Genomic DNA, 22,002 nt, shown 5'->3' with positions numbered 1-22,002 from the left:
TGTGTGGACATGAAATTGGACTTGACTGTAGCTGCTAGAGTGTAATATATTTACTGCCCTTGCCAAGTGACATCATACCCATTTGTTACTCGGAGAAAGACTAAAATCCAGCTATAAATCTCATATACAGTATGTTTCTATAACACTGACAAAGGAAAAGACTCCCACAAACTAAAGATTATACAATGTAAATTATCCTTTTACAGCATAACCCAAGACCATTTCATTGCAGGCATCTAGCTGACGCTTACAGTATATGCCTAGTGACATACAATAAATGAGAATACTGGGGTTCAGTGTCTTTCTCAAGGACACTTTAGCAGGGCACACATCCATTGATGCACACTGGATGTTAAATTACCAAAAGGCATTTTTCTTAAATTAATTCAGCCAACTCAGATGCAGTGGATTTATTATGTGAATACAGAGTATGTACATAACTGATATTTGGGGAGTGGTGATAAAAACGTCCCCTAAAAGCCACAGGGTACAGAGCCTGACACCAGCCATTATGTTAAATCTATTTTATATTGGCCACAAGCACCAGCTACTGTGTGGCTACTTTACTGCTTGGCACCAGACCACAAAAGAGTATATACACCACATTGTGAACTGAGATGAGTAAATCCACCAACAACCCACCTGATGTGCAGCAGCAGATTAAGACAGGCTAGACACTTAAGCTATGCAGCAGATAATTATGAGCCTATACAGATTAAACTGACAAAAAAAATGAATGGCTTGAGCAGACTATGTCCTCTTATGAAATGTAAGCAACAGAAAACAATCAGTACATGGATAAAACATTAAGGTTGTTGAGTGTAGCTGCATGAAATCAGTTATGTTTACCTCCCTAAAGCCAATATAAAATATTATGCGCTTCAACAGACCTTGTAGGGAGACAACAGAAAAACATGCCGAAACAACAGAAGCCAGGGGAGACATACACAAAAGCCCAACACTCAAAATACTTGAGCATGAGTATTCATGTTTCACCACTACAGAATTAAAGTGTCATAATTGACTGTGCCAAACAACAACCAAAACGTAAGCCCAATGGTAGATGAAAGCAGCATAAAAGCAGATTTGAGCAAAACGACACTGTTCATAAGCAAATCTGCAGGGAAGCATCAGGACAGCCAGCAGCATCAGCAATGTCATAGGTCATTATATTGCCAAGCATCAAGCACAGAAACAGCCAAACAGAGCCAAGGCATCACTAAAGACAAGTAAATTAGCAAAGGCAGCACAGCACTTATCTTGGTAAAGTGAAGCAGTCTCAGTGAAGTACAACATTTTTGGGAAGAGTTGCCATGGTCCCATAGCTGACACAGTGACAGCAAAACAGCATCCGGCTTGAAATGGCGTTTGATAAATGGAGTTGTTGAATCCCAGCAAGAGCAGCAGAAAGGACAGGATAATTTTGCTAGCTTACTAGCTGCTCCACAAAACCAAAAACAGTTAGCATTGATGTTAGCAGCAAGTGTTTTCAGAAGTGTTGTTAGCAAAGGAGCAGTGTTGCAGTAGGCTAGCAGAGCTAAACAGCAGGCATGGCACTGACCGTTTATGTAGCCCGCCCTATCACAAAGGGTGCGTTAGATTTGTGTTCCAGAAGGTAGAATATGTCACATGACAGTGTAGCAGCGCAACCTATGAGTGCAATAGGACTTGTCTGCCTTAACTAGCTTGATTTTACTCCATTTGGGGGATGGCCTCACAAAAAGGGTCACCTCACCTTAAGTGTGTGTTGTATTTGATTATACTTTTTTTTCTCACTGGGTGGCCATCAGGAATAATAAATAGGCTAAACCCAATTAGATATGAAATATTAAATAATACATAAAATATCATTATTGTCATAATTCACAAGTCTACAAAACCACATTTCAAACAGCTCATTCTTGGAAGGATCAAATTGTACACACTGAAACACTGACCCATGGACAGACATAATGCTGTTTTTTCATTCTGTATGTCACCTTCAAGTTCACACTTGGCAAAGATCCCAGGCCACATGAGTTCATTAATTCAGGGTGCTGGTGAGCTTACAGGGCTGGCCGGAGGTATTAGCACATGACAACTCATATTTAGTGGGACTGTCAGGACTGCATCTTTCCACTGGAGAAGTGTTTGTGTGTCTGTGTAGGACATCGTTTCCCACCTGTGTGGCTTTCCCACACTGGTATATCCCCCAAATCCTAATTTTAGTATTTATTTATCTTACTAACCCTACTGGCTATGCTTATGAATGTTGTAAATGCTAACATCTTGTATCTTATCATAAAGGGCATGAGGAGATAAAAGGAAACTCCTATATACTGTATTGTACTGTTTCTGTATTCTTTCTATTTTGCTTGGTTACCCTGACTTTGATGCACTCCGCTACAGAGGTCAATGAGCAATTCACGTTTCAACATGCAGCATGAAACTGCGCTCTGGCTCTGAGAGCAAACACTTGAGCACCCGTCAACAGTCCTTGACAGTGATTTTCATTACTGCTGCTCGCCACTTGAGCACAAGTGTATGGAGTATGATTATGGCACCAGTGGTTCACTGGGAACATACCACATAAAAGCATCTGCTGATGGTGGTGGAGTGGTGTAATCATAAAGATGGGCATGATGGCTCTTGGCTTTATTTAGTCCAGGAGCAGCAGCAAGATGGCAGAGTGAGTAGTTTGTCCTTGAACAAGATACCAACTCCCTATCAATACTAAAGTGATTTTAAAGGATGAAGGGAAATGACACCCACCATACAAAAGGAAAGTGTTTAAATATGTCTCCCACTGTAGTAGTTGACCTTTCTATCCATGCCTGTAGAAATTATGAAGTTTTTGATCAGACAATTTATTTTTTTTTTTACAGCCCTGTTTGTCTTGTCTGAATGCAGGTACTTGCAACTGAAGTGAAGTATTCAATTTCTACACATGAATTTAGAAAATACCAATTCAGCATTTTTAAAAGAATAAAATTGAGGACCTCCAGGACAAAAATCACAAATATCACATAAGGAAATTGCACTGAAAGAGTAATTTATTCTGAGTTTTGCCTTCAAACTCATCCAAGGGTAGTTACAAACATTCTCCTGTCTTCAGCATGTACTCTAACATTTCGGCTGCACACTATAAAATTAGACATTTCTTAGACAAGTGTCCCAAATTTAAACAGACAAATATTACAGGCCAGAGTAAAATGTGAAACTGAATCTTTGTAGTTTAGCGTAGAGTTATTCAAAATTACAATTTTGCAACATACTGTAATAAAACACATTTATGTGTCATTACATCATAACCAGCTTGCCCTCTTCTACTTTTTCACAAGTATGTTTGCCGTTGTTGCTTGGCTGCTATATCTAGTAATGCTAATCTATTCATGAAAATGAATCCATAAAAATTGAACAGAGTTGCTACTAAACTTGACATCAATATTGTAGAAGCAGTAAATGCCAAATTGGTGTGTTTAACAATTGTGATGTACTAAAGGCACTGTTACCTTTTTTTTTTTTTTTTTTTACATGTGGAATGAAGAGTTGTCAGTATAACTCTGCATTGTTGTAGGCGCCAATAATGCAATTACTATCAAGTAACATAACTTGACAAAGTATAGTAATCATGTCCGCCTTAAAGGTCCAGTGTGTAACATTTAGAAGAAGCTATTGGCAGAAATGGAATATAATATGCATATTTTCATTAGTGTATAATCACTTGAAAATAAGAATCGTTGTGTTTTCATTACCTTAGAATAAGCCATTTATATTCACAGAGAGAGCAGGTCCCCTTCCACGGAGGCTGCCATGTTGCACCGCCATGTTTCTACAGTAGCCCAGAATGGACAAACCATACACAGGTTCTAGATAGGGGCTTTTAGTTTTTTGCGAGTTTTGCAGCCACCATAGTTTCTCCTACACGCTTGGAAGGGGAGGGTGAGGCGAGCGGCATTCAAATGGTTGCAAACTGCAATTTCACCACTAGATGCCACTAAATCCTACACACTGGACCTTTAAGTGGTTTAAAATGTAATAAACCTGTTACTGTAATAAAAAGTTGGGATGATGTGGCATTATATTATCATCATCCACGACTAAGTGATGTAACATATTTTGAACTGTTAAGGTTTTATTTTTTAATAAACTTCAATCATTATATTTTTCACGGATAATAAGAATATATATTACATCTACAGGCTTTATTACAATTTTGTTTTCCGACAGGTTATTACATTATCAGCCAGTGTTTACATTATACTTTACGACAAGGTGATACTGGCATCTCAGCCTATTTAGTTTGACAAAACAAAGATGAGTAAATCTTTTACAAAGGGAAAAAAAATGTCAGAACTAAACCAGTTACAGTAAAACCAACACATGTACCATTTCTGGCCAAATGAACAGACACAGTCAAAGAAATTTTGTACATAGAAAGTAAAATAATTCTTATTTTGTACGTCTGTGCATGTCTGTATCTCCAAATGCTTCTCTGAGGGCTCGTCAGGGTTAATGTCAGGGGTACAGTGTATTTAGAACCACTGTATTACAGCTATATAGTTACATTGCCTGTACCAGTTGATTCTCAGTATGACTACTGCAATGTGTGCCTCTTTCATTTTTGTTTGGTGACATGAGAAGTTGACTAACACACTGACTTATAACATTCTGTATAGTGCAATCAGCAGAAATGAGTTATGCTACGAGAGGCCTAACTGTGACCAGTGATGATCCCATTTACATTTCGATGTTGCGGGGGTGGCGGTTGCCCCAGTGATATAGTGCTGAGGTGTCATGCCATGGTAACAACTGTTGAACTGCAGAGGCGTTGTATACACTGCAGGCACTTTGAGGCTGTAAATCACAGCTCTGTTTTTAGGAGGCCTTACAGACTTTTAAATCTGCCCCACTGGATGTCTGCGGGGCACTGAGGGTTGATATAGGACATGTAGGTTACCATCCCAAATACCTGATGGGATCTTTTTGATACACATAAATAATTGAGCAGGAGAAAGAGAGGAATATTGGTAAATATTGGTAAACATATTCTACAAAAGACATCCTTCATGCACATGTTGTTTCTGATTCCTGTTGTCAGTAACACACTGGTTAAAACAAACTCATCTGATTAGACAGTAGTCACAGGAGCATCAAAAACATGCAGTGTTTAAGATTTCATTTATTACTGTGATAGAACAGAGGAGTGCCTCTGACAAATTCCTAATTTGATTTTTGTACAAAAAATATGCAACCAGGCTTTGTGGGATACTTCAAATTGCCCAGTGCTAACATAATGACAAAAGAATGACCCTGTGAAATCGTTGCAAATGCTATTCACTGTGGTCTTGGAAAAACTCTGGCTGCTGGAACAGTGTGGGAGAGCATCTTAAGAGTGGTATTGCTGTGTTGATACAACCTCAGCCAACATAATCAGTAACAATGCAGCAAGTGGACAGTAATGCTGAAGACAGGAGAGCAAACACTTTTTGTCTGAGGGTTTGGAGTGGTATCAGTGTGTATATGTATGTCTCTGCGTGCGTGTGTGTGTGTGTGTGTGTGTGTGTGTGTGTGTGTGTGTGTGTGTGTGTGTGTGTGTGTGTGTGTGTGATGGGGTCAGATTCGAGTCAGCTGGTGCCAAAAACTGGACGGCATGAAGCTTTCCATCTTGTCTGCGAAGAAACCCAGAGGTGCAAAGAGTGTGCTGAAGAACTGAAAGGGAGAAAAAGCAGAATGTCAGTTGAATGTCAGTAAAAGCTCTTCCCACCCATTCTTCAATAACACTTAAGAATAAATCAACAAAAGTTACCAAACCCACAATTTCACTAAAACAATGTTATGGATCTTATATATTCTCTCTCAAAGCCTGAGGTAAAACATTTCCTCATTCACAAAAATTATGGTTCAAAATGAAAAAAAAACAGTTCCATTACTATCGAGTTAGAAAAATCAAGAGAAAGCACAAACTCCCAACCAGACGCTGCCCCTCCAGCTCATCCCTGTCAAACTGGCAGGCCAACGTGCGTGGGAAAAGAATAAGCTAAACTGAAATGAACACTTCAATCCACCATTCACCTTTGTTCAAGTTTGATGTGTTTATAAAGACATACAATTGACTCCTTATTCTGTTGTCCTTTCTGGAAACAAGACAGGTGTGACATAGGAGTATTGATCAAAACAGATAAAACACGAGGAGGCGAGGAGCAAGGTTTTTTCAGGATGTAGGATGCAGTTTAGATGCAAAATACAATTTACAGTATGCATTTGAGTTGCAGCAAGGCAGTCCACAGCTGAACATATTTATATATTCAGTATAAACGGTGTGCTTAATACACTTGACACTTTAATAGTCTCATAAGTGGACGTATCAGCCTGGCCAGACAAGTGCAAATCAAGTACTACTCTAATCCCATTTAACATATGAAACATATTTCACTATGCTATTCATGTCTGGTATCCATAAATAAAGGAAGGTAGACTGCCACCACCACTGTCTTGCCTTGCTTGGATCTTCTGTTCAAGAGCAGCACATTCAGAGAAATCTGTTTCTCCTCAGAAGGCGGTGAGGACCTCTGTGTTCCTCCCTCAATGGTTTTCATGCACTCCATCTGAACATTACACAAACCAGGCTCGCAGGGGCTGCTGTAAAAATTCTATCTGCACTCAATCTTTCCCATAACAAAAGGAAGAGCACTAGATGTTCTCTGTGGCTTTGTTTTTGCTACAAGTCTGAGTCTATGTAAAAGCAAGCCCTAATAAACAGGATGATCATAAACAGAGGATTAACCAAAGTAAGGAGTTTGCCAAATTGGCTAAAAACAGATAACACAACAATTCTATCATAAATAAACAGTAAAAGAAAGTCATGCACGCATTTAAAGTTTCTAAATCTTTAAGGCTGTAAGCTACACTGTTATGTTGGCTATGCTGATAAACTTGCATTATTCAGCTGTGGTCACTGATAGCTTAGGTTGAACTACAGCTTGTTTTGGCGGGAAACACAGACTTTACAGGCCTACGACTCCCATGAGCCTCCAGTGTTACTGACAGTGATGGAAGGCAGCAATTACCACTGGGGTGACTGAAGAGTTCAGGTTACAAACAACAGAAAAAAGACCCAATCAGAGATTAACTGAATATGTAATCGGTCAGCCAACTTACAAGTTAAACTAATCAACATCTATAAATTTAAAAAACAGCAACTTTTGAGATGACATTGAGATGTGTAGTTCAAGTACTTACTGCTTTGGCAAAGACACCCATGAGCTCAGGGAACTGATGTGTGAGCATGGCCAGCATGGCAGTGAAGGAGCAAAGGCCTGCTGTGAAGAGGATAAAGAAGGGAAGCTCTTTCTTTGGGTACACAGACACCTCGTGGAATGCTGGAGCAAAAATGAGAACAGTCAAAAGAAGAGCTCAACAAAGTAATAACCAGTGCAGATAAACAATAAAAAATTAAGCATTTTGAAAAGACATGGGGTTCAAATATTGAGAGGATGATTGATTACACAATCAAATTGGGAGCAACTAGACACAGTACATTCATGGACTGCATGTAAGCTTTGGCTGTTGCACTTACAGGGAAGTAGTTCCCTATCTGCTGTTTCTGTGCATCCTGGGTAGGGGTAAAACAGGTGACCCTTCTCCAGTGGGTAGGGAATTATCCGGAAGGCTGTAAAGACAGAAAATTGAATTAAGATGAATAACACACAAAGTATGAGTTAACAGTACACTGTGAAAAAACATTTTAAACAACATATTTTAAACACGCATTTTACGGCTAGAAGAGGCTGTTTAACATAGCTGACACAATATTCAGTAAATCATTTAAGTAGCAAAATATTATACAGTGACAAGATACTAACATCCTAATAAAATATAACAATAACATTCTTCCTGTGCTTCGTGTTGAGCAATGATCTCATCCTTGTATAATCACAAGCAGAGAATTTGTGGGTGTGCTGTACATACATGACCTATGACACAGCAATTTAAGAATGAAGAGCCGCATGCAAGTAAGATACTTTGGGTCTGTGATGGCCCTTTATGGAGGGTTTTATGGGACGAAACTAAATACATTAAATACATAAATAATTATCTAATTCAATGATTAAATAAATGAATAAATATATAATTATATAATAAAATGCTTAAATAAATGAATAAAAAACTATATAATTTAATGATTAATAAATGTATAATAATATGCTTAAATGAATAAATAATTATGTAATTTAATGTTTAATTGTCACCATAAATAAATAAATAATAAATTAAATGAGACATTAAATATATAAATGTTAAATTTGTGTATTTATTCATTTATATATATATTTACACATTTGTATATTTATACAATCGCATATTAATTAATTTATTTACTTATTTATTTATTCACACATTTATTTATCTATTTATTTATACATACACTTTCATTTATCCATAGTGTAACTTGCTGAAGCGAAATAAATAAATGTGTCAACTTCATCCATCAAAATCAGGGGGCAGGATGTGCCCTGCGATTAGTGGTTGAACTTGAATCTACAGTTTTTGCCTAATTCAAGACAGCAGCACCCGGTGCGGATCTTAATGATATCTTGCGTGCTACAATGGTAGATATGTTGGCTGTAGCTGAACAGATGGAGGCAAATGCCAATTCCTATGCTTTTTTAGATCCGATTGAGGGCTTTGCTGAAGGAATTGGAATGACAGCGGCCCTGACTGACACAGAAATTAATGAAGCTGTATTTATGATCCTCACGGAGATAGTACAGCATCTGAGGCTGCAGGTGTGATATGATGTAGGGCTGCAACAGCAACGCTGGTTGACCCGGCCGTCCTTGCTTTGATTTACTGGCTGGTAGTTGACAGCTCGATCTTCTTCTTCTTCTGTTGAATTTTATGGAGGTTGGCATCCATAAATGTTGCATTGTTGGTGCAAACTCATTGCTCTATCACAGAGAGCTTGAGCGACTAGTTAAGCCTACTGGGTCTGTAATACTGTTCATTCACCAAAGGCTTTAAACCGCCCCCTTACATTTGAGGGATGAAGTTGACATTTATTTATTTCACTGCAGGAAGTTACACTATGGATAAATGAAAGTATAGATAAATTAAAAAATAATTATAAATAGATAAATGTGTGAATAAATGAATAAAGTAAATTAATTAATTAATATACGAATGAATAAATAAATATACAATGTGTAAATATAGAAATATATATATATATAAAAATGAATAACTAAACACACAAATAGATTTAACATTTATATTTAATGTCTCAATTTGTGATTTATTGTGACAATTAAGCATTCAATTACATAATTATTTATTATTAATTTATTTAATAAGCATTTAATTATATAATTATATATTTATCCACATATTTAATGATATAATTATTTATGTATTTAATATATTTAGTTTCACCCCTTTAAACCCTCCATAGCATGGCTCTATTAAAGTACTGTATAATTGTCACTTCTGAACATATATATAGGGTGAGGTGTAGTCACTTTCAACAGAATCAAAGGAAAAAGTGGTATGCAATAGAAGAAGTAATAGTTATACATACTGCCCTCCCAGGTGCAGTGTAGTAAGTTTAAGGCTCCCTCTGCCCTCTTCCAGTGCTGCAGGTGGAAGAAAGCATATGCCACTGCCTCACTGTCACCCCTCTTCAAGATGTGCTCTGGAGGCAGGATCAGGCTCTTCATCTCCAATAAGTACTACAGACAGGAAGAGAAATACAAGACCTCTGGTAAGAATACACTACAGTACCTTGATGTATTTTGGCTCCTGAACTTGGTAAAGAATAGCAAAAGTGTCTAGTCTAGATTCAACTATTTTAATAAGAGTGTACCAAAGTCTGTATATTTTTGCACAATCTGCTTGCTGTCCATTTTGTCACTGTCTGTTGAATCCTTTTTTTGTTTGTTTCACCACTTATAAAATCAGTGGGATCAAATTAAATTATAGTATAGTTCCATATGGTTGAGTCCCAGTGGCTCTTGCCAACTCTGCCTAATACATACTCTAACCATAGACAGGTGCTCATACCACTTAAAGTCACACAAGCCAATTGTATACTACATTTCCAGCAAAATGGTAGCGAACAAATATAAAATTTTTGATGAAAAACATCTTGGCTGGCCCAGACACTTGTGGATTAAGATGAATACCATGTTGCATGTGATCCTACTCTCTCTCCCTACAGTGTTTTATCACATAAATGCTAAATGCTGGCAAAAAAAAAACATTTAGTAAGCAAAAGAGTCACGCCTGTTTTTCTCAGGCACTTGTTAACCAAACCACAACTAAAATACTAGTGAATATTTAGTTTCTTCCGTTCAACAGTTGGTGAAAAAGAGGAAACTCACATGGGATGTTGTTTGTGCTGGATGTGAAGAAGGCAACTGTTTGCCTAAATTCTGCTGATGTAAGTTTGGTTTTTAAAAAGCCTGCAGCTTTAATGGTTTTATTCACATCTTCTCCGTTTCTCAGTCAGCACTTCACTTATTGTATTCTATTGTGCAACTCCCTGCAGACTGAAAACATATTTTCTTCATGTGAGGTATTTGTTGACAGCCTTATTTTGCAATTGTTCAAGGTGGGAGGGAAAAGCTTTTCAAAGCTCTCTGAGTGTGTGTGTTATTGTTACAGTACAGTACAGTCATTGCATGAATGTGTAACATCCCCCACTCACCCCTCCTCGCTTTCCCTACTGTGTAAGTTTGTCCCAGTGAGTCAGTTGGTCCACTGTGCTGACAAAGGCCCACCTCCCAGAGTTACAAACCTATAGAACAAGTATGCTTTCTGAAATAACAGGGAACAAGCATCTAGAAATAACAACATGAATATTTTGTCTACTGCTTTTCTTCTTCTTAAAAAAAAATATCAAATTAAGGCCTAGCTCTGTCTATAGATAAGTCATTATTAGGTGTATACTGACTTTGATTAACCTGCCACTCTATGTCTGTGGTGCCCAGTGTGGCAGCGGTCTGTGTAAAAACAAAACCCATGTGTGGGGCAGGGGCCCCTTGGGCTGGATTCCCAGGCGGCCAGCTTCACAGCGCTCTGGATCTCAGACTGACACTTTGGGAAGGTTACCCCACAGCTAATCCTGTCTAATCCCTTCCATGGTCACAGGCTCAGACAGCCAGCCAGCCAGTCAGCTAGCCATCTCCACTCTCGCCCTCACGATCACAGCTTGCCCAGGCTCTTCGACCTGGCTCATGCCTGTCTTTCTCTAACCCTCCTTCATGCTCCTTTAGCTTGCACGATATGAGTCTGGGTCCCATGTCCTAGGACTCAGACCGGTTATCTGCCTCACTTATTTGGCAATGTCAGTCTGTCGGCCGGTCATTCGGTCGGTCCACCACTTTGGTCCAGACTAAAATATCTCAACAACTATTGGATGGATTGCCATGAAATTTGGTTCAGACATTCATGGTGCTGGAGGACAAATCCCGCCAACTTTTCCTCTACCCCCACCATATGGTTGACATTTTTTATATAAATTGTTTGTTATATTTCAACTATTGGATGGATTGCCATAAAAGTTGGTAGACACATTCAATGATCTCCTCAGGATAAATTGTAATAACTTTGATGACCCCTTGACCTTTCCTTTAGCTCCATCATCAGGTCAAATTTTCAATTTATCCAATACTTTGCTTTATGACCAAATACCTGCAAAACTATCAAACCATCAGCCTCAGCTGTACTTTGTTTGTTGTGCTCATTATCAAATTTTAGCATGCTAAACAAACTAAACTAAGATGGTGAACATGGTAAACATTATATAGCATCAGCATATTAGTATTGTAATTTAGAGCATGTTAGCATGCTGACGTTAGCATTTAGCTCAAAGCACAACAGTGTGTCTACGTACAACCTCACAGAGCTGCTAGCATAGCTATAGAGTCTTACACTTGTTTCTATCTGTCCCTACCTCTACTTCCTACCTCACTACCTGAACAAACCTACTTCATTGCCAATCTGCAATTGCTCAGCATCCTCTTCCTCTCTCTTCACTGCCTCATACTAGTGCACATTCAAGCCAACTGAATAATGGTCAACAACTTTGCACACCTAGCCTGTCAGGACAAGTAACCAATTTACCATCCATTGCTCCTGAGAGCTCATTCATCCTCCACACTGTCCTCATCATCACAGGCTCAAACTATCACTCTGCTTTCTCTAGCTCATTGATGTACTATAGACATATTCATAAAATATTTCTGTATATTATGCTCTGTGCAGACAGTTTGCCACCTCACCCCTCTGTTGTCTGTTCCTCACTCGCCACCTCTGAACCGCTCACCCTCATGGGTAAAGGCTCAATCGAGCATGCAACCACCCAACAGGTGTGAACACTCCACTTCACCCATCCTTCTCCTCTTCACTCAACCATTCCAGTAGACTGCCCTGTCTTCTAGCCTCTTCTCTTTCCATCCTAACATCCTCTGTAGTCATTAAAAGGATCGGCAGCTAGAGACAACCAGAAGCTGCTGTTTTGCCCTTCTCACTTATCCTGTCTGACTTACTTGAATCAGCTCTCTCTGCTCCGCCTTCATCTTCCTCACCATTTCGGTCTACTTTCTTCTGAGCACAAACCTTTCACCATCCTCTGCTCCCCTGGCACCAGTGTCCAGGCAGCCAGCCAGCTCAAGAGAAAACCTACCACTTCTCTGTTGTAGAGCACAACACAACTACTATAACTAATAAAATAACATACATTCATTTTATATAACACTTATAGACATGCATAAAGAACCACATGTAGGAAGATGAGCTTCATTTGGGCCTAACTTACAATATTTGATCAACCAATTTGTTATTTTGGTTAAAACTGTAAATATTTTACAGTTTTACACATTTCTACCTCCAGATAATGAATGAATGACTAGTATCTGGCACCCATGTAGGTCTGGGTCCTCTTTGTTTTTAGATTAACCATTTAGAGAGGCTGTCTGCTCAGCTGTCCTTCCTCAGATGCCACAGCATTAGTCCTGGTGACACCTCAGTCTTCTGTGCTGGCCTACCGCCCCCCCCCTCCCCTCTCATTCTTCGGTCTGCTTCTCCACTCCCTGTCGCCTCTTTGATGAAGGGATTGAGTTTCATGTGTTCTCCTTTTATCCCTGGGCAGTCATAAGCCCAGAGCATAACTCATAAACTGCCTTCTGATTCTAATCTGCAGCACTTTGCCTCTCACAATGGGACACACAGGCAACAATGACATCAGCCTTGTAGTTGCTCTATAAGGGTCGGTCAAACACGCACGCGTGCAGTTAAAGAACATAAAGACAAACAGGTGCTGGGGTTAGAAACACAAAGACTAGGAATTTCATACAGTCAGTAAACACTGCTACTAGCTACCTGGGGAGTAACAGTGGCAGAAAACTCACAGCATTTATTCTTAAGTGGGCTGGGATAAGGCAAATCCTAACTACCCGCTTTTCCTTGTCTGAATCAAACCTCATACATCGTAATTCAGAACAAACACAGCACTGCTGCTCAATTTACAAACCAAAAAGCCAATTTCAGAGGTAAACTAAGCAAAGGCCTGCATTTCTGAGCCTTGACAGGCAATCTAGATGAGAACATGTCAACCAGAATGGGGTGAGATGAGAAACTGCCTTCCAAAGTGGAGTAAACTAGCAAGGTATATGGGATCAGGTCACCTAGACTGCTTGAAAAATGAACGTGTATGGACCAAAGTGGTAGTAAACGTAAATGCACAGCCGATTCAGATAGCAGGAACACTTGATCAGCTATCCAAGCATCCGGCAAACTGTCAGTTTCTTAACCACTGGCTGGCTTCTTAACCATTGAAGCTGATTGGAATGGACAGACAGATGGAGAAAAGGGTGGAGGAGGAGGAGGATAAATAGAGAAGGACAAGAAGATGAGGAGGAGAGGAAAATAAAAAGGGAGCATAGGGGAGGAGGTAAATGGGGGCAAGATGGAGAGCTGGTGAGGGAAAGGGAAAGGGGTCATGTGGGAGGAGGGTGGTGTGCACTGAAACAGACTGAAGCGTGTGTGTGGATGTGGGTTTAGTGTATAGCTTTTTGAACAGTTTGAATAAACTCATGTGATGTAGCCTAGCATGATATTCATATATATATATAATCTCCTTGGCATGCTTAATAACACACCCAAACACTTAATACTTGAGCTAACATTGTTCCTTCATTGGTTGTTGTTGTTTTCAAGCTTTACTTGATGTTAAAAAATGCCCTGTTCACACTCACACATATACACACATTCACACCTGGAAGTTACCCAGTACAACAACAGTCTAATCTGTTGAGCAGTTCCACTGGAGTAATTAGGAGTAAAAGGTTTTGCTCAAAGGCACCTCAGTGCTGGTAATGAGGGAGGGGAAAACACTCTTTTTCACTTTTTCCATACCCAGATTTATCGTGCTGGTCCAGGGACCAAACTGGCCACCTTCCTGTCACAAGCCCATTTCTCTAAACTTTGGGCCACCACGGCCAACTGGTATATTGATGATGATTATTGAGAAATTGAGAAAAATTCACACAGACTCAGATTTAAAAACGCTGCTCTACTCTGCTTGCTCCAGTTCAGTGCAACACTGGTATCTGGTATGGCTTCTCTATAGCAACACAACCATATATAAGTGTGCAGAGATTATTCATTAATATCGTGCCATAAATTTCTTAAAGAAGCCACTTTAGAAATTTAGCAGTGTAAAAGAAAATACAGCATTTTTTGCCCTGTACTGTACTCAAGCTAATGTAGAAGAAGATGTAGGAGGGATATAACTTTAAATGATATTGGACTCACTGTTTCCCATTGAAAACCGTCGAGGAGCTGTATGCTCTGTTAAAAGTGATTTGTTTTGTCTGGAGGCTGCAGGGTTGCAATGGTGAACTGAACTTTAACACACAACACATAATTTAACACATTATATTGTTTGTTTGTTTAATCCCTCTAAAAACTTAAGTGTAAAAACAACATGTTGTGGTTTTAAGGCAGGTTATGTGCCATAATAAAATAGTACAAAAAAACCCAACAACATGCTGTTTATAAACTTCGGTTTTTGTTCAAGTCTTTATGCTAAGCTAAGCTAACTGCCTGCTGATGGTAGCGTCTTATTTAGCACATAGACATGAGAGTGGCATCATCTTCTCATCTGACTCTCAGCAAAAGCAAATAAGTGTATTTCCCAAAATGTCAAACTACTCCTTTAACTGATTAGAACATCATGTTTAGCTGTAACAAAGCTCAAGTTTCTACATAATTAAGGAAACCAGAGTCAAATCTACACAAGAGTACAGAATTAGGCTCTAGGGAACTTTTGGGCAAAGGCCCTTTGCAGATCCTACTTTAGGGGGCAACAGACCAGCCAGTGTCTAAAAAGGCCAAGGTCACAGGTGCACTCATCATTCAGACATGCTAGACAACACAAAGCAACAAGCCCTCTCCTTCCCCACAGATGACAGTCAAATGCTGAAAGATGAGCCAATAATCCTCTGTGAAAAGAGGGAAGAGTTTCCCCTCGGGGATCAATAAAGATTCGGATTCTGGAAAGCCGTGTTACAAATTTCATAATGCCATTCAGCTATTCACCTAAACTCACAGAAGTCATTTTGATAAAGTTGTCAGTGGTGGCCAACATCAGACTCTCTGTTTGGCTCAAACAGGGGATGAGGGAACATGAGAGGATGAGAAACAGGATGAGGGTACGTGATGAGAGGAGGAGGAGGATGGCTGCCTCTAGGCACAGTGGGGAGGGAGCAGGAAAGACATTGAAGATGAGGGCTCTCACTTTAAAATCAAAGGCTGGATCAAAGTGCTGGCTGACGTGCCACCTACCACACACACACACAAACACACTGATTGTCTTCCTCTCTCTCAGAAAAGGAGTCCATGAGATGAAACAACACCACACTACAAAGGATAAACTGAGACAAAACTCTGCTGAAACTAGTTGTGTATGACTCTTGTGTGTGCATGTGCATGTGTGACATCTAATCCTGTGGGAACTGATGTGAAAGGCCAGAGAGATATCCAGTTGTAGTCCCATGTTCTCCCTAGTTCAGCTCTATATAGAGCTGCCCTCTATTAAGCAAAATTTACACCAATCTGTTATGTTTACAGTTTTTCTTGGAACCCAAATGTGAAATTCAAACTAAACTACCTGTAAAAACACATAATGCATGTATGATTCCAAAAATACTGCATTATCTTAACAGTAGTTGATGATCAAATGATATAATGAATATTCAACAGTGTCCCATTTAGTTGTATTGAATTGATTAATTATTAATACAATAATCACAAATCACTGATATAGAGACAGAATAGGCAAATACAAATACAAACCAAGTTTAACCCTAAAGCTGACAGTACAGGTGTGATAAATGAATTAAGAGCTACTGTATTTCAGACCTACAGTGACACTTGCTGGTGAGTCAGTATATAGCATGTCTGGAATGAAGACTGCTCTATTTGTAAGTTGCACCACCTGTTACTGCTGACATCTTTGATTGTCTGACTGATTGTTTACCTGTCTGCCTGTTTGTTCTGTGTGTGACTTTAACACATGGCAGTCACGTGAGACCTGCGTGATCACACTAAATATAGAGCCCAAACAGAGACCTAAGTCAAAACAATCTGGACAATTGTGGAACAGGAAAGAGATGTGTATTGTTAACTGTCAGTTTTATAAAATACTAGTAATCACCAGAGGGAGTGATATGTGTGGAGATGAGAAGGGAGGTGAAATTTCGAATAAATTAAATTTCAGATGGGAGACAATCTAATGGAGATTATTTTTACATTTAAAAGAGGGTTTTCAGGATGATTGACTCACGTCAAGTTAAGTCACATCTATTCAACTTTATAGCACAACATCACATTATTAAGTGATCAATGGGTTTTTGTGGCCGACAACAACCATCAGAGTCTATGTGACACTCATTAGTCCAATGACCGACCTTTGGCACATGTGGATTGAACTCAACAGCTCTGTGTATGGCCTCCACAGCATTCATCTCTGCTGTGCTTAGCCCTCGCCTCGACGCGGCTTCTGGAGAGAACCTGAGACAAAACACCTCATATCATACACTGTTGCTGCTCACAAAGTTATTAAATGCTGTTGTTAGTGCAGCCATATAAAACAGGTTAAGTTTACGAGGTACTGGAGTTGAAAGGTACGCAAGGTTCCACACATATTTAAAACAATACGAACCAAAAGGAAACATACTTATCTGATACAGCCCGTGCTTTCAACAGTGCAGATGTGTAGCATATAGTGGCTGATTTTGGCAAGCTGATGTCTACAGTGGCAGAAGAAATTGGGGTCATACATTTTCAAGACTGATTCAATGGCACTGAACACAGTGGGATGACTTTAGAAAAATGACATTTTTATTGGATTCAGTCTTACCATCATATTTGGCAAGGACTGCTTGGACATCAGCATATGCCTGAAGCTCTAGAAGTGCCTCCAAGAGGTTTTCGTGTATATTTAACATTCCCAACAGTGGGAACTCCTTCATTAACTGTAAAGAGACAAAATATCATACATTAACTTAGTATTACTGTACTGCCATTAAAATGTGAAGTAAAAATGTTGCCTCGGTTACTCAGTTGCATGAGTAATTCAACAAATTGCACACTATAGCAGTAAGCACTATGAGGTGCTACTCTGAAAGAGTCACGTTTTTGATAGAAACTCACATCTCTCATCATTTTTACTGCTTCTTTAATCCGTCCCAGTTTGCGTGCACACATTGCCAGCCTGCGTTTAATGTACACCAGTAAGTTGATATCTTTTCCAGCTGTGGATGGCAAAAAGAAAATATGAGACATTTAATAAACAAAAGACTTGTCTGTAGAAAGTATGTATTAAAACATGAATAACATGGATGGAATTATAATTAGGCCTCAGACCTAAAGATCAACTTCACACTACATCTCGTGGTCTTGTATATTGTACTTGTGATTGCATCCTCCATCAGAGGTGGGTGCGGACAGGTGTGGTCTGTTCTACTTACGACCACACTTACCTGTGATGTGAAGCTGCACAATAGTGCATTCTGAAGTGGTGTATTGCACAGGGTGTGTCAGAGTATGTAGCACAAGCAGGATTAAAAGTGGGTGTAGTTACTCCTTAACTAATTAGCAATCTTCCTGCTACTGTGCCTCAGGGTTTACAATGGATGAGTATAAATAAAATCAAATCCATTCTTACCGATAGTTAGGGCTTTTTTGAAGAGGCGTTCAGCTTCTGTGATAGTTGTGGCTTCTTCCTCTGCTAGGAGCACATAGGCTGCAGCACATCTGCACACATGGACACACACAAATGAAAGACTCAAAGGGAGAGATTTTCAACAGCCTATCCTAATTATATTTTCCTTTGTCGTACACAAAAAGACAATAGTTGTGTTTGCATGCACATCAAAATGCAATCAAGGCAATACTTTGAGTAGAAAGTGCCCATAAAAAGGCCATAATATGACTATATTCAGTTATTTATGCTCTTAACTGAAGCAAGCACAATAACACAAACTTACTTTGACTACTCACATTTTTACTGCATTACAACAGTAGATGCTATTAAGAAGATGCAGTATTGTGTTTATAGATACAGTATTTAAGAAGATGATATGTAACTGTTTAAGAGTAGGACTCACTCATGATTCATTTCTATAGCCTGGTAAGCTGCTCTGATCCTGGCTTGAGGATTTCTCTCTCTCCAGGCTTTCTGCATCACTGTAATGAGATGATGAACTCAAGCTTATTATAGAGGAAATATGCCTGCAGTCTTTTGCTTGTACATTTGTAAAAACAAATAAATATCATATGTCTGCTTTCTGCTCTTTTTACTAAACTTGACATTTAGTTTGTATATGATTAAAACTCACCAGCATCTTCTGGCCTTAACTGCGGCGTGTCTCCTGTGAAGAAGGTCTGATGGTCTTGAGCAGACAGGTTCATATCATAGTACGTTAAGGGTTCCTTCCCTGTTACCCAGGTGTACCTGTAGTGCACAGAGTGAAATACAGTTTTATGATCCACAGTGAATCAAATAAAAATGAATTAATTGTCTTGCACCAAAGACACAGTATACATCTTTATAAATATTTTCGCATTATGAACCATCCATGTTAAGTACTGTATTCTACACAGCTAAATCTGAATTACACTTCTATAACCCACACATACCTGTTGTATTCTGCTCCTCTGAACAGATTCAAAGGGTTCCTCCAGACCTTACACTCTACCAAAAAGACGATATTGTTATTAGTGATAGTAGTATTATTAGTATTATTGCTGTTATAATTTGAATTACATACATATTTACCTGAAACACTGGGCCTAGGCTCTGCCTCTCCATTAACTGATGCGAACAGACCAGTCGTGGAGCTGCTCTCCACTCCACCCAGAAGAGGACGCAGGTGGCTCACTGACACTTGTTCAATGAACGAGGTCCCATATTTACGAAAATACCACCACTCAAATATCTGTGGCAAGAATACAACAACATGCTTTACAAAAAGTATATGATAAGACAACAATTACTCAGTTATTCCTTAGTGGCAATTGCTCCCATATCACTAGACCAGTGGTTCCTAAACTTTTTCTGTCATGCCCACCTTTGGAAGGTACAAAAAATTGATATAACTTAAGCAACTTGCACAAACACAAATTGCCATAAAATACGAAAGACGCAAGGCTCTCACGGCTATAACGACAATGAACTCAAGACCAAGACATTTTTGTGTGGTGAGTACCACCCTATTTTCTTTTCTCTGTCTGCATAAGTCTTGCTAACCTGAATCTAGATAGCCTTGCCTGCATGACAACACTCTTAATTGTTTATTGTGTCCAAATGATTTAGATTCATTCAGCTTTTGTTCTGCTCCATATTTTATCTCCACTTGCAATGGCTTTAAACCCCCCAGTTTAGGAACCACTACACTAGACAAAGGGCTGGTATTGATGTTCCTGGGTGTACTAGAATTACTGCATTTAATGGTGACACTGCTCTCAAACTAGGCTTCCACCCATGTGTCTAATCTTGTATTCCTGAATAAGAATTTTGAATTTAGGATGAGGTTATTGCAAGCTGTGTCTACTAAGTGGCCTACAAGCAAAAATCATTTTGCAAAGGGTGACTATTTAATATGCATTCTACAGTGCGAAAAATAATTAAGGTGATAACTCACAAGGATGAGTCCAGAGATGAGAGAGGAAGTTCCAGTGAGAGCCACATAGAATTTGGGGGTCAGTGTATTCAAAAACACTGAGGCTGAAAGAAGAAAAAGAGGAGACAGTAAGTATAATGCAATTGTGCAACCAGAACTGTGACAAGATAAGGTAGTGTCCTCTGTTGTAACCATGCAATAATAAAAATAAAAAAAACATGCAATAAACCATGGCTGACATGACAACAGAAAAAACCCGGCAGTGGGTAGCAGGTGACATGTAGCCACATACAGCATCTCGACTATATGATGCCAAAGGAGCACACTTGGTAACACAACAATAAACTACATGGCTACATGCAATACAAGCTGCTGTTAGAGAATAATATAACTATGAGCTGGCAGTAGATATTCAAAAAGTCGACTTGAATCTAACCAGAAACTGGCCACTATTTGTGCTTGAATTAGTTAGACAACGAACTGTCAAACCAATAGCTCCCGCTTGCAGCTAAAGCCGAATGCTAACAATAGCTAGCTAGCAGTTGCATTAATTCACCTGAGGTAAGAGTTTCCTGCAGTTTCAGCGGGCTCCACAGGACGTATATCATGATCAGCACCATGCCGAACCAAATGAAGCACACGTAAGTCCATGACCAAGAGAGCCAAGACTTTAATTTCTCTGTAAATCCGAGAGATTGAGGATTACTGCCAGAGGTGTCCTCCATGTTTCTCCGGATGCCTGTAAACACAGGAGTCACGTGATCACGAAGTAAGATGACTTCTATTTTGAAATCGCAATAAAAATCCATTTCCGGAGACCACAGAAAAGATATATTCATATTTTGGTACCCGATTACTGTTGTTTACTCATCATCTAAACTAAATGAAATATTAACAACAACAGAAATAATTAGTTTCATACAAACGCCTCGCAATTGAGTTTATCATAAATCAAAGTGTAAACCTATAGAGACTGAGAAAATTACAAAATGTGCCAAAAAAATAAACAATAAACAAAAGAATAGACATTAGTTGCATAGGGACCCATTATAGAAGATTTACTTAACAAAATTAGATAACATTTGATCTAACTCTTAATCAGTGTAGTAATATAAGTAAGTAGCCTGCTGTACTGGAGTGAGTAGGACTTTGAGTAAATCCATTTTGTGCTACTTTATACTTCTAATGCACTACATTTCAAAAGAAAATATTGTACTTTTTACTCCAATTAATGTTTCCATGACAGCATAGTTACTCGTTAGTGTGAATATTTCAGTATATCAATATATCAGTTTATAAATCTTGATGCATTTTTATAAATTAAACTACCCAACAGTATATAAAGTAGGTAATATTAGCTCCACCTCCACCAGCTATGACATTAAAATGCTTCTTTTATTCTGAAATGGGGCCATTGTGCATAATGAGTACTTTTGCTTTTCATACTTTATATTTATATAAACATATATTTTGCTGGTATTACTGTACTTTCACTTGATGATGATAGCTGGAGTTAGATTTTGCTATTGCTTTACTTAAGTAAGAGGTCTGAGTACTTCTTCCACTGCTCCTCGTAATATTAGGGCTCCCGCTAACAATTATCTAAACCATTTATTATTATTTTTTGATTAATCAAGTAATCATTTAGTCTATAAATTCTTAGAAAATACAAAAAAATGGCCATCATAGTTTTTCAGAGCCTAATGTGATGTCTTCAAATTGCTTGTTTTGTGTGACCAACAGTCTAAATCCAAAACATATTCAATATATAATGATATAAAACAGAGAAGAGGGCCAACATAATAATAATATTAATGATAGATATTTTAAGAACGCT

General features: G+C 38.8%; 2 protein-coding genes across 2 annotated transcripts in view; both read right to left on the bottom strand.

Moving 5' to 3' along the window:
• LOC122886984 (potassium voltage-gated channel subfamily D member 3-like) overlaps window positions 1-2,881 on the bottom strand; it is a 129,674-nt gene extending 126,793 nt beyond the window's left edge. The window contains exon 1 of the mRNA XM_044219784.1: window positions 1,256-2,881. The gene's annotated coding sequence lies outside the window, so the exon portion shown is untranslated. The remainder of the gene's footprint in view (window positions 1-1,255) is intronic.
• A 129-nt stretch (window positions 2,882-3,010) lies between these two features.
• Window positions 3,011-20,974, bottom strand: st7l (suppression of tumorigenicity 7 like). The gene is made up of 15 exons (XM_044220864.1): window positions 20,722-20,974; window positions 20,187-20,269; window positions 19,322-19,481; window positions 19,183-19,237; window positions 18,882-18,997; window positions 18,651-18,729; window positions 18,209-18,297; window positions 17,695-17,795; window positions 17,402-17,516; window positions 17,219-17,291; window positions 16,950-17,052; window positions 9,557-9,707; window positions 7,559-7,651; window positions 7,222-7,361; window positions 3,011-5,691 (listed from the first exon to the last, which is right to left on the bottom strand). The coding sequence occupies exons 1-15, from the start codon at window positions 20,972-20,974 to the stop codon at window positions 5,596-5,598; spliced, it is 1,707 nt and encodes a 568-aa protein (XP_044076799.1). The 3' UTR covers window positions 3,011-5,595.
• Between the last annotated feature and the right edge of the window lie 1,028 nt (window positions 20,975-22,002).

This window comes from Siniperca chuatsi, linkage group LG2, assembly GCF_020085105.1.
Source record: "Siniperca chuatsi isolate FFG_IHB_CAS linkage group LG2, ASM2008510v1, whole genome shotgun sequence".
Lineage (NCBI taxonomy): Eukaryota > Metazoa > Chordata > Actinopteri > Centrarchiformes > Sinipercidae > Siniperca > Siniperca chuatsi.
This window is presented reverse-complemented; position numbering and strand designations above follow the sequence as displayed.

What these genes read in the sequence shown, in the direction of transcription:
- st7l (XM_044220864.1), bottom strand. Translation starts at nt 20,974, where the DNA reads ATGGATTTTTATTGCGATTTCAAAATAGAAGTCATCTTACTTCGTGAT. An exon ending in CAAAAAAGCCCTAACTATCG is followed by an intron (nt 17,796 to 18,208) that starts GTAAGAATGGAT and finishes TGCCATCCACAG; the next exon opens with CTGGAAAAGATATCAACTTA. An exon ending in ACACTGCACCTGGGAGGGCA is followed by an intron (nt 7,652 to 9,556) that starts GTATGTATAACT and finishes CTGTCTTTACAG; the next exon opens with CCTTCCGGATAATTCCCTAC.